The following is a 13,514-nucleotide window of genomic DNA, read 5'->3' as shown; positions in this document are numbered from 1 at the left end:
GGAGGTATCCAGTCAGTTATTAAGGGAGAGTCTTTTTAGGGTGGGGCCGCAGCTTTTGATGGAGCCAGGCTGAAAGAGAGAAGGAGGAGGAGGAGGAGGAGGGTGAGAAGATGTAGAGGACAGGAGTGCTGATCTAAAAGAGGTGGTGGGGGTTCATAACTATGAGTGAGAAGAGGAGGAGGAGGAGAATGAGGGGGTGGGGTGGGGGGGGTGGGGGTGGGGGTGGGGTGGTGTGAAGCGAAGAGGGAGGGGAGAGGGGTGTGGGAGTGAGGATAAGGGAGGGGTTTAAAGGCTGGGCTTTTAGTCATTGTCAGGCAGCGGGTAGGAGAGAGAGAGAGAGAGAGAGAGAGAGAGGGAGAGGTGCATCCAGGCAGACCAAGTGTAGAGCGTGTGTGTGCAAACTGGGATGAGTAAATGCACAGAGCAGCTTAGCTGTTGATACAGCCAGAGACAGAGGGAGAGAGAGAGAGAGAGAGAGAGAGAGAGAGAGAGAGAGAGTGTGTGCACGAAAGCGAGCGAGAGAGAGAGAGGGTGAGAGAGAAGAAGTGAAAGGGAGAAAAGGGAAGAAAGAAGCAGAGAAGAAAAAAGGGAGGATACTACATCTACAACTATGCTGTGCTGCATAAGAAGAACCAAACCGGTAAACTGCTCTTTTGTTTTTCCTTTATCACTGAATTCAGCTCTCCTCTCATGACAGAATGCTGCAGCTCAACTCTGAACTTTGTGACTTTGGGTGTGTAGTCAGATGAGGATGCTCGAGGTGGGATCAGAGGAAAGAAATGTGGGTGTAATTTGTGTTGGACTCGAGGCCCTGGCTTTGACAGGAGTGTATCCACACAGCCCAGACACGCCTAGTTAATGTGATTATCCTGCATGAATGGATGTTGCCACAATGCCTCTCAGACCTCACACTGTACTCGCAGAGAAGCACCAGGCTGTAACTTGATCTCGGGCATTCCCTCGTATTGATCAAGCACTTGTGTGAAAAAGTGAAAGATTATTGATAGACTCTGTATTGTCTCTGCTCTTAAAGCCGGGGACACTCCCCTCGTTTATTCAGGAGCTTCTCTTAACTCAACACAATGCACCATTGTTAATGGTTCTTCAGATTAATCAGGGCGAGCGACAGAGCTGCTGATTGACGCCTTGAATGTTAGAATCTGTGCTACTTCTGCTTATCCTGAAGCGTGCGGCACAGGAAAGTAAATTTCCACAGTGAGGAGCGAAAAAAGGGTGGGGTACGGATTGAGTGAGCAGCACCATCATGTCAATGGCCTCAGGGGAACACAATGGGAATAAATGAGTCTAACTGGATTATCATAGCCCTCCAGCTTTATAAGTGGATCCTGTCAATGGAGGGTACCGTGAAGTGTGCACTCATTTAAAGGGTGTGAAAGGGTGGTGTCGGGTAGTTTAGAATAACCCATGGCTGTTCTCAGTGGCAGTGAATGATAAAAAAAAAGGTGTTGCATGGAATTGGGTGGGTCTGGACAGTGGGGGGGGGGGGGGGGGTGGTACTCTCCTGTGCTTCCAGCAGCTATCATGGTGGTTCTGTGTGTGATCAGGGCCGAGCTCCTCGTGCTATCTCCAAACCATTTTTGATTTTATCGGACTCATAACACAAACTGGATTCTGATGGCACTTGATTGGTTATTAAATGTCAGCCTGCATGAGTCATATCAGCTGTGGCAGGGAGCAGAGCGAGAGAGAGAGAGAGCGAGATAGAGAGAGAGAGAGAGAGATAAAGGATGCACGGCTTTAAAAGAGACATGCAGGAAGAGCAGGCAAAGGGAGGCAGGCAGAGTGGAAGGGTGCAGTGTGGCTGGTGCACATGGAGGGGTTGCCGAGAGGAGGTGGAGAATGAAGGGAACCTGGTGGGCACAGAAATAGAGGAGGGAAAAAAAGCTGGGGGGGGGGGGGGGGTGCAAGGTATGGAGGAAGGTGGAGAGAGGCAGGCATGCAGCAAAGCAAAAAAGGAATTAAAAGTATATGGTGGCTACAAGAAATGGGATGATGGTCGACAGAGTTGAGCAGGCGCGAATGTGAGGAAGATTAGGGGAGGTGGGAAACACGAAGGAACAGAAGCCGGCGTGCTGCACACTGCAGCCATGTGGGTGAGGCACCGGCTTTTCCCTCAGAGTGCCGTCGCTGCCTCGAGCGTGCGCATCTCGCCACAGGGGGAAAAGAAAAAAAAATCTGCTCGACCTGCAAGCACTTATCCTCCTGCTCCTCCTGCTTTTCATGAGCAGGGGCATAAATGAATCCAGACACATTGGTCTTCACGGATGGGTGAGCGAAGAGCGTGCTTTTCTGCCTTCAAACGCGACAATGTTGCTGAGGGTGCTGCCATTGTGGAGTGTTAAGTGCTGTTGCAACATCCTCACTATTGGAGTGGCTACTAGCACTTAATTCAACACGCTTTTAGCAGTGCCGATTTCGTAAGCTTTAGGTTCATGGAAATTTTGAGCAAAAACCCAACCTTATTGCTTCAACCACAAAACATGCCGCTTATCCTTGACTCAGGGTTTTGGGGAAAGAGCAACGATCAAGTTCTTAAGTCTAGTTCCATCTGAAGTTATTCTCAAAATCATGTCTTTCTCCTTGCTCGGCCTGCTCAGAGCTGCCGTTTTCCTAATGAACGAGGCCTTCTTACCACATCCCGCCCATGTCTGCTCCTCTCGCTTCGCCCCACCTCCTTTCCCAGTTCTCCTTGCACCAGGGCCATACCTACGTTTACCTGAAGCTTCCATCCTTCTCGACCAAACTCCAAATATCAAAACCCAGACTGCTGACTTAGAGAAAATGATCTCCTCTTACACTGTGCCTCCTCGTGCCCTTTCCTCAGAGCCGGGCTTCAGCCACAGCCCATATTTCCTGATCCTGCCCCCCCTCCCCCCTCCCAGGAACCATGCATGTCCAAATCCCAGCCTCTTTCCTCGAGTTCCTCTGCACTTGCCCCTCTCCCTACATCCACACTGCCCGGCCCCTGTGGGATCAGCGGCGATTGCGGAGCCTTTGTTCAGGCAGAGAGCCGGCATAATTGAATTAAAGGCTGCTCCAGAGGATGTAATGACGCTGGCATATGGCTGCTTATTAGTTGCTGCGGTGCATCTTTTCCTGGGCCGTCGTAAAAAGAAACAGCGCGTCCTTTACCATCGCTCATCAATTCCCTGTCAAAGGAGGGGGTAGAGAGAGGGAGATGGTGAGCGAGCGGGGGGCTGTGGCAGTCACCACCTGAGCCCCCCTCTCCTCATCTGCAGGAGATAGCTGGCTAAAAGGGTGTGGTGCTCCGCTGTGTCTGGCTGCATGTGTGTGTGTGTGTGTGTGTGTGTGTGTGTGTGTGTGTGTGTGTGTGTGTGTGTGTGTGTGTGTGTGTGTGTGTGTGTGGTGAGAAGGGAGTTGCGAGAATGAGTGGGTAGCAGTTTGTTCAGTGAGAAAAGAGAGTGAAAGACGACCAAGAGAGAGAAAAAGGAGATATTCAGCAGTTGCAGACAGCAGCCAGTCTGAACGGTTCCTGCAGAAAAAGCAGACAGCCATTGGAATCATGCTGGGATTTATAGGTGTCTTTGTAATAATATGACAAATGTTAAGGGAGTTGTTCCTGTTATTTAAATGAGACCATACTCATATCATATGTATCATATGTATCTTCAGTAATTTTACATTAAAGTGACTTATTTAGAGTAAATTTGGCTGCTGCACCTGTTAGGTGTGTGATAGAAAGGGGCCTCTGCAAGGCAACGTTCTGTGACTCCACCATTATCAATGCAAATATTACCTTTAGTATTCCTCTCCCCCCTCTTGCCAGCAGCATTCGATCTGAGGCCGGGCAGAGCGGCGAGGTGAAAAGGGAGTGTCCCTCTTGAATGGATCAGGCTAATAATTAAAAAGAAACTGATTATATGCATCCCTGATGTGTGCATTACCGTGAGCTGTGGCTCTGTGGTACCTCAACCAGCACCATGTCTTCCTCCGTTTCTCCCCCCTTCCCCTCCTCCTCCACCCCCCCAGCCTGAAACAAGTCCCTAATGGCACTGGCAATGAGGCAGTGCGAAGGTGGCGGATTGTTGCTGTGTGTCACCATTGGGGGATGGTGTGTGTGTGTGTGTGTGTGTGTGTGTGTGTGTGTGTGTGTGTGTGTGTGTGTGTGTGTGTGTGTGTGTGTGAGAGAGAGAGAGAGAGAGAGTGTGAGCGCAGTTATGGATCGTTCGGTAAACCATTGACTCTGGGGTGTGGTTCTCACGACAGCCGGTGCCCACCCAAGGACAGAGGCAGACAGGGGAGAGCGGGAGCACAGGCTGCGGCCGATAGGCAAAGCTGTAATAGACACATCTAGCAGTCAGATAATGTGCTCAACACATTTTAGCACAGCCATTTGTTACCTTCACAGACAGGGCAGACAGGCACGCTTGTATTCAGATGAATTAACCTGTGATGTGCTGTACGTTCAGATTCTGAACACGACGATGGCCGTCATTATTTTTTCACCTAGATGTGTAACCATGTCAGTGTCCCACAGAAAATATCAAATTTTCACAACATTATACTGGATCCATTATAATCCAGGAGAATCCTTTTGCAATCATGCAAGAGAAGCACTAGTGAAAACACACCTTTTCTGCTGGATAATAAACACAGTTTTCATCGGTTTAATGGCGTATCCAGAGCAACCAGCAAAGACCATGTTCAAAGGGGGAAGCATCGCAGGCTAATAGTAATAAGTCATTTGATTAACCTGATAATGCAAATATGTTGTCTATCTGCAAATTAATCAAGGACATGGTGGAGTCTTGGTGTGGAGGGAGTTGTGTCTTGTGGTGTGCTGCACCTTTGGGAGGTGCTGCTGTATTTATGAATGAAAATGTGTGCCGCACAGACACCGAGTGGAACAGAGCCTGCAGGAGGGTGCGTGACCGGAGTTCAATTAACAGTCAGAGTCTTGAAGAAGCCAATCTCAAAGCGTTTGCTGCAGTTTCTTCTGCGTAGATGTTGAGAGGTTTTAAGCTATTGCTCCACTATAGGTTATATATTACAATAAATTACATGTGACAAATTTGAAAGTAGAACTGTAATGATTTTTACAGATGACAGCAGTCAGATAATCACAGCGTAGCACTTTTAGATGGTGATTCACAGACAAATGTCAATAATTCAAATGATGATGCTACAGTTGTGGTCAGACCATGATGTGCTGTGATCTTTCTTCCCCTTGTCTCCATGCACTGATATGAGATCACTTGGCACTCTGCTGGTATTTTATTACATTTGGACACATACACACCCAGATCTCTAAAGTAAATGACATCCCCCTCTGTTCCAGAAATGATGTCATACCCCCCCTATTCCCAAACACCCTCATCCATCGCTCCCTCTTTCTCTCAGTCTGACTCACCGTTCGCAGCCAGTAAGTAATTCTATTTAAGTTAAGTGCTTGGGTCAAAATTTTGGCAATTGTGAGCACCTATGAGATCAGATATAATAACGGCCCAATAAGTCAACAGAGGCCAGCGTGTGATTAAGAGGAGAGGGTGTGCCAGTCTGTCTGCCTCCATGCTGGCTGTCTGCTCCAACAGCTCTGCACCCGCTGAAGTTTATTTAGTAGTTAATCGTTAAGAAAACAGCCCCACTTTGGTTTTCAAGCATAAATCCCCAAACTAAAGGAGCAGCATAAATACCAAAAAAAAAAATCTATAGATTTATAGAGGTTTTTAATATTGCATTTCACAAAATTGCTTCAGAAATATGGCGTGTCGGACTGCAGGACGGCCCAGGGCAGGATTTACACCCTGAACCCAGGGGATTGCATGTGAATAAAGGTGGAGGAGGTGAATATACCAACACAGCTGCACCTTGGCCTCGCTGCTCCAATATTGCACTGACACACTGACCCTGAAGGGGACATGTTGGTTTAGGGCCTCTGGCTCTTTAATCATGTCGTGCAGATGTGATTCCTCATGCAGGCAGCTGTCCAAGTCAAACCTCATCTCTGATATAATGACACTGGCAGAGGTAGGTATCAGGAAACAGACGGATGGATGCAGCTACACAGAACACTTCCACTTGAATTCCCTGACCTTAAGCATAATGCTACTGTGCTGTGACACAGACCACTTACATACTGATATACAAACGTACATTTACACTCACAACCACTCTGTCCAGCCCTGTACCGCGCCCTGCTGCTACCCCACACAGCCCCTCCCTACCCATGCTGATTGCTCCCCCTGATTTACGAGTTCCTATTGGGCCATTCCCCCCGAGGGGTCAGGTGCACTGCCAATCAGGGTGACATATAGTCTTTCACAGCACCAACCAGCAGACAGCGTCGTGATGAGTTAGCACTCTGGTTGTCAAGGTAACCTTTGATGGTTGGGAGGGGTATGGCAGTGAATGCTGTGGAGATTCCAGGCAGCTCGTTCCCTAGCAGCCAGAGATGGAGCAGTAGTATCTTACTGTAACTCAGGAGATAGGCTAGATATTTTTGGGAGAGAGAGATGACATTTTTGGGATATCCTCAGCAGATAACACTGACAGAGCAGTTCTACATTTAAGTTTAATCATTCACTGATTCTAATTCAGCAGTGTTATCAAAAGGGAAAATATCAACGTCATGCCTGGATTGAATAACCACAATAAATGCCGGGAGTCATTTGTCGAGCCCCAAATCCCAGTGTATCCAATTCATTATGTTCAGAGAATCAACCCACACACAAATCTGTTATTCTCACGATTCACCGTGCCACTAAATCTCCCTTTTGCAGCACACATGAAATGGTACAACACTGTACATTCATTCCACTGTCAAAACAAACACTGGCTTCTGACAAAGCCGTGATACCTGGAAGGACACAAACCCTCAAACCCATTTAGCTTCTGCTGTTTTTCACATCTTTATCATTTGGCTAACTTATGCTGCACTGCCTGCATGCTCTTTGACTATTTCTGTTTTGCTTCATGTTGCTTATTCACATTCATTTAAGGTGCACATTTTAATCTTTGGATCAGTTGAACCTTGGCTAGAGAATATTTTACCTTGATTTGTTTGCCTGTTCATTTTGAATGTACTGATTCGTTTTGTTTGCCACTTTCAGTGCTCATCATTCATTCCTTTATTTGATTTGATTTCTTTTCATTAGATTTTTATGACTCATAGCACAACCCACTATTTGATGGACAACTATGGATCCACTCACCCAAGGTAATATCATGGAACCCCTTTCAATGTTACATCCTTTACTACCCTATTCCTAACTCTGTTCCTTATCCACTCCTACACTTATTCTAAAGAAGTCCTGAAACCCTAATCCAAGCTTGCCCCAGTCTATAACTCTCCAGTGACACACCAGTTCATAAGTTAACTAACAGCTCCCTCTCATAGCACATACGTATGTCTCTTTCTGTCTTCTGACCTTTCAACTCATGACATATTGTATCTACCATTGGTAAATAAAAGTATGCCAGCATGATTATTTGGGATGATCATCTTCAATCTACCGAGCAACAGGGACACGTTTTTAGTGTAGCGACCAGTCCCTTTGCTGGTTTCCAGTGGACCTACCACTGGAAAAAGAAAAATGTTTACCCATTTTGAAAAGAATACTTCAATCGGTGACACACAAAGAATTAAATTAAATTGTGTTGATCTAAGTTTGTTAATGTTAATTTGAGCAAGCCTAATTCATCTGTGTGTTGCCAACTGAGGTAATGTTTTAAGTTGGTAAACGATTTTCTTTTTTCAGTGTATACAGAGCTGAGTATGATGTTAACCTGCTGTATTTTCTCTTGTCTGCCAGGTGGAGAAGAACGAGGAGGCCGACCAGAAGATTGAACAGGATGGCACCACCAACAAACCTGAGGACAAGGCCCACAAGGCTGCCACCAAAATACAGGCCAGCTTCCGTGGACACATAACTCGGAAAAAGATGAAAGATGGAGAGGAAGAGAAGGAAGGAGACAGTCCTGCTGGTGCAGAGGAGGCGACAGAGGGAGGAGACGAGGTCAAGAAAGCAGAGGGAGAGGAGGCACCTGCAAAGGAAGAGGAGGCTGCGGGAGAGGAGACCAAGAAGGAGGAGGAAAGAAGCCAGGCCAAGAGCCCAGTGGCGGACAAGCCAGCTAATTCTCCAGCAGCTGCTGCTGCTGCCTCTCCTGCAGGCGCAGCAACGTCTCCCGTAGCAGCGGCCCCAGCTGCTGCTTCTCCTACAGCCGCCACAGCGTCCTCTGAGCCCCAGAAAGAGGAGCCAAAGGCTGAGGAGAAAGCTGAGGAGAAGCCCAAAGAGGTAGAGGCCCCAGTGGCGGCAGCCAAGAGTCCCACCATAGCCACAGCTGAGGAGAAGAAGGATGAGGAGAAGAGTGAAGTGAAAAAGGAGGAGGCCAGACAAGCCGACGTGCCTGCTGCTGTCAGCCCGACAGCTGAGAAGGAAGAGCCTAACCAAACAAAAGAAGGTTTGCTGATTATTCCTATAATGTTCTTATAGAAAACTTTTCATTACAGTAAGATTCAAAACATGGCATGTAGACAAGCACATGCCAAATAAAATAAGTCCACTTGTATAGCCACTACAAATACTGAAGTGTGTACATGTTTGTGAGGGCACTGAATTGTCAGACAAAAATAATTCCAGACACTCTCACCAATCAAAAGGCAATTTAGTGTAAAAATCTTATAAACGGAGAATACGAGAGCCCTCCCTTAGTCTGCTTGGCAGGCTCCACTGGAAATAACTGCTTGTTGGGTCTTTGGGATTTAAAGATCTTTGGCAGAGCTCCACCTCTCGCTGGTTAACAGAGAGACGCAGCTCAATATTAGATTAGACAGACTTGCATCTTAGTCTGAGCAAGATGGGAACTCCATATTGATGAGGTGTGGAGATACGCAGGGTGAGCTCTGGTAAAGAATGAGGAATGAGAACTTGGGAATGGTCATATCTCAAAGTTATTGCGAAGAAGTGAGATTTTATTGTTTGCTAAATGAGAATACATCGCTTTGAGTCATGAACATCTTGGATGAGATTTTCATGATAACAGAACCTCTTATTCTTGCTGCTACAGACATTGACTCAAAAGAAAACAGTTCGGTGAAAACACTGGTGTCATCCCTGATGCCTGGGCATCCAACAGCAGCTAATAGATTTCAGAGCATACAACCATGAGATGTCCAATCATAGCAGAATGTGACTGTGAGAAGAAACTGGAAGGTCATAGAATGATATGTTGATAAAATGCACTTCCACAACATTCACTTGACATGAACTATATTTCTGGTCCAAGGACTCTCAGACTGGGTCAGACAGGTAGTTAATGGAGCTTGCTCAGAAACTCACACTCTCTCTCACACACACACACACACACACACACACACACACACACACACACACACACACACACACACACACACACACACACACACACACACACACACACACACACACACACACACACACACCAACTGGAGAACTACATGGAAACTAGGTCACCTAGGCAGCAGTCTCTCCCTGTTGTCATAGTTACCGCCTCAATGGGATACCTGGCCTGCATGAAGCATAGTGGCGAGAACAGGTGCTCTGATTTAAATGAATGATTAATGACTGGTCACAATCCACACAAACAAACACTACTCTCCACAAAGAGCTGCTAATTAAAAACCCACGGCTGCTCTTAATCTGCTTTACCAACTGATCTGACTCAGAGAGCAAATTAATATTTATAACAAAGTCACTTGGTTAGATTTTTTCAACACAGGCTGTGTTACACGCACAAGGACGTAGGTACTCCGATCTGACTGAATAATTCATGAGGTGGCCTGTGTACGATCCACATTCTCCGCCAAGGATGGTCTGCGCTCCAGGGTTCACTTAGTTACACCCGACCAAGTTGGTAGATGTCACAGAGTGATGATGTAGCACCTTACATCCCTACAATTGACAACAAACAAGCAGTTTAAAGACAGCTAAAGTATAAAAATGCATTAACAAGCTCAATTTTAATTCAAATAACAGAACAAACAAGAAAACAAAGAAAAAAACGTATATACACATAGATTTTTGTATGAGTAAATTTACGCTGCTCTCATACAAAATAGAGCCTGTGTACATACTGTGTTGTAATGACACATTTAAGGCACATTTAGAAAGGTGAGAACAAAACACCATATCAAAATAAATAATATAAATAAGAATAAAATACAAAATCAAAATGATCCGCAACTAAATTTAATGAGTTTCTCCATGACCCATACCACATCCTTCCACCAAGTTTAGTGGAAATCCGTCCTGTGGTTTTTGCGTTATCTTGCTTACAAACACAAGCAAAGAGACTGGGGTGAAAACATAACCTCCTTGGTGCGGAGGCAGTAAGACTCAAATGTAGACAAAGTCTTCGAGTGTAAATACTGGTTTGAAAATTTTTATTATAGGCTGCATACAAAATAGTGATCTGGTGATGATTGGTGCCGATCCTAGTGTTAGTTTTTTTTTTACATTTCTTATTTTCTTTAAAAGGGTGATTGTTTTCCCGTCACCGGTGAAACTAAATCACCATTTTAGTCTGTAATATCTCAGGGTGTAGATAACTGGGGTGACACTCCTGTCAGAAAACCGAGAAGCGACGAGCTCGGCACTGAACTGGGTGAAATTGCATTTGCATCTCACAGTTCAGTGGCTTCAGAAAAGGACATTTGCGAGTCTGTCATACTAGCTAACAAGCTAATTACCACTTACCTGGAAGGTCTGCTATGACTCATGCTGTCTTGAGTCACACCCATACACCCACACCCACACACACACACACACACACACACATTAGTAAAAGCACTAAAACTGACATGATCGTTCCACTTCTTTCTTTGTCTCACTTTCACACACACACATCCACGCGCGTACACACACTCGTTCATACACACACGCCCACACACATGCACTCCATCACTCCAATTCCCAATGCAATGATGTCATTCTTTGATGTCTGCCCGTTCTATTAAAAGAGTATGAGATCACCAGGGTATGACATCACCCGACTTGGTCAGAAACAATAAAATAAAGATCCCACAATCAATGTAACCCATGTATTTATTTTATTATTCAGAAATGACGTATTTTACTCCTAATCTCAAAGACAATACATAGAGATAATAAGAAGAATGAATTTCACAGAGTGCATCGTTTAAAAAGAGGAATGGCATAGAAAGAAAAATAGAAAGCATCAGAGCGACAATCCTGATTTCTAGTGAAGCCACCGCAGCATGTTATTACAGTGCAGTACACAGTGGGCATCACACAGAATGAGAGGTGACAGGCAGAGATGCTGCTGTTAGTGTCATGATGTCAGTTAAAAGGCTTCATGGATCCATTAGGAGCACTCTCTTTATTATTTACACAGCCAATGTGGGACTTCAGACATCAGGTTGCGTCTTCTGGCTCTCAGTTTCACTCCAGTTGTCTACGTGTGAACATCATGGAACTGTGCACACTGTTGTTCCTCCTGTGTTTTCTATCAAAATGAAGATGAAGCTCCTCTTAACGTCAAACCTCCCGTCCACTAGCTAAATGTCTTCTCTTTGCCCCCCCCCGCCCTTTTCTTCTCAACCTTACTTGTCATTTTCCTCCTCTCCCTTTGCATTTTTCTCTCTCTCCCTCTTTCCCCTTCGGCTCCCTCCCTCCGCACAGATGCTGCAGAGGAGTCTAAAGCAGAGGAGGCGACCCCAGTGGATGCAGCGGCGGAGGCCACCGAGTCCAAGGACGACTAAAGCAAAAGTCTAACCTAAAGAAAGCAGAAATTAAGAGTATGAAGAATAACACAAAAACAAAAATCTAAAAAGGTTGCTCTTCGCCTTCCCGATGAGAGGGCAGTCCGTTTCTATTTGTTTGTCATTTTTTGTGTGGCAATGATTTTCTCATGTTGGGGGGAGTTTCCAGCGTGAAGTTTTGTGGCTCAAGCTAATACTATAAGGAAGTGGTGATGATGATGATGATGATGATGATGATGATGATGATGATGATGTTGATGATGATGATGATGATGATGTTGATGATGAAAAATGATTGTTCCTTTCACGATGGAGGATTTGATTGGGATCTTCACTATTTAATGTAGGTGAAATAATGGTGGAATGATCGCTCCCGACTGGATGTTCACACATTTAAAATGCGTCGCAGATGCACCATAGTTTATTTGCATTGCAACGCACTTTCTTTGTCACACTTTGCAAGTTAAATCCGATCTGCAATTGCACGCACAAAAACAAACTGGTTTTAAAATGCAACTCTAGTTTTCGACACGGCACAAGTGTATTGAGAACACAGCAAAATAGTTAACGACACATTGGACGGAAAATAGAATGTATAGTTAAATGTGTGATGTGTCCAGTTGGGCGGCTTTATCCTGAATCCAAAAACCACACATAGGACAAGACTGTCACTCTCTGTTCTGCTTGAGTCATTCAAGCTTGGTTTACACCCCTTTTACAAACTCTCTGTTTACTCACATTTATAGTAAAGGACCTGTTGCCATTTGAATGACATGATCATATTATAAGCTATAGAAATCTGCTATAGTATTGATGTAACTGGCTCTTACATGACGATTTGAGTTCTGCCAACCAAACGTGAGAACAGTAGCATGAACCATCGAACCAGATGCATGATGGGAACTCTCCCTCTGAGAGGAACTTTTTCGCAGTCACAAAAACTTAAGAGGTGTGGCGGCTTCTTTTTGATGTCTTTGGTGTTGTTATGACAGTTTATATGAATTGGAAAAATACTCTTGCACTGATGTTACGGAAAAAAAGAAAAACGCTAAAAAGAAAAATCAAACAAACGAGCAAAACAAAAAATACTTTTCCTATGTTCCAGTGAGTGCAATGTCCAGTTTCAACCTTATCAAGGAGTTCAAACTTGTGAGAAAAAAACATGAAAAAATAAAAATGGTTTCAATGTCTGTTTTCAAAATAAAGCAAATGTGCCAATTACCATCATAAACTGTGGAGTTTGTTTAAAGCTGTATGTCTCATTCTCTGTGACCAGTGGCCCAATGGTTCAGTTGAATACCCCCGCTATTTCCTAGCTTTCTTTATCTTTTAAATTGTTATGAAATAAATAACAAATTTGTTATTAAACATTTTATAGATATACACACAAGTTAGCGTGCATATCAAGATACTTTGAAAATTGTTTTTGAATTTCTATTCTCAAATCTTCCTTTAAGTTTTTAGTTTAACATCGTCGAAAAAACACACATCAGCTTTCCTGCCACATATTACACGAGAGGATTGATTGACATTATTTAGGTCATATCTGTCTGTTCAATATAAGCTGGGGACAGTTAGCTTAGCTTAGCTTCAAGGTTTTAAACAGGCAGCTAGCCGGCATCTGTCTAAAGTTTAAGATCCACCTCTAACGAGCACTAAGTAAAGGCCGTTTTATGGTCTGTCACCGCTTGTAAATCACTGTCTGACCGTGTCAGAAAACAAATGGTGACAGTCCATCGTGAGGGGGCATGCTGTTTAAAATATAGGGATAATG

At 44.7% G+C, this 13,514-nt stretch overlaps 1 protein-coding gene across 1 annotated transcript; it reads left to right on the top strand.

Annotated features, from left to right (window-relative positions):
• Positions 1-299: 299 nt before the first annotated feature.
• Positions 300-12,971, top strand: gap43 (growth associated protein 43). The gene is made up of 3 exons (XM_035153473.2): positions 300-640; positions 7,794-8,442; positions 11,661-12,971. The coding sequence occupies exons 1-3, from the start codon at positions 611-613 to the stop codon at positions 11,738-11,740; spliced, it is 759 nt and encodes a 252-aa protein (XP_035009364.1). The 5' UTR covers positions 300-610; the 3' UTR covers positions 11,741-12,971.
• The last annotated feature ends 543 nt before the right edge of the window (positions 12,972-13,514 follow it).

Source organism: Hippoglossus stenolepis, chromosome 4 (genome assembly GCF_022539355.2).
Source record: "Hippoglossus stenolepis isolate QCI-W04-F060 chromosome 4, HSTE1.2, whole genome shotgun sequence".
NCBI classification, from domain to species: domain Eukaryota; kingdom Metazoa; phylum Chordata; class Actinopteri; order Pleuronectiformes; family Pleuronectidae; genus Hippoglossus; species Hippoglossus stenolepis.
This window is presented reverse-complemented; position numbering and strand designations above follow the sequence as displayed.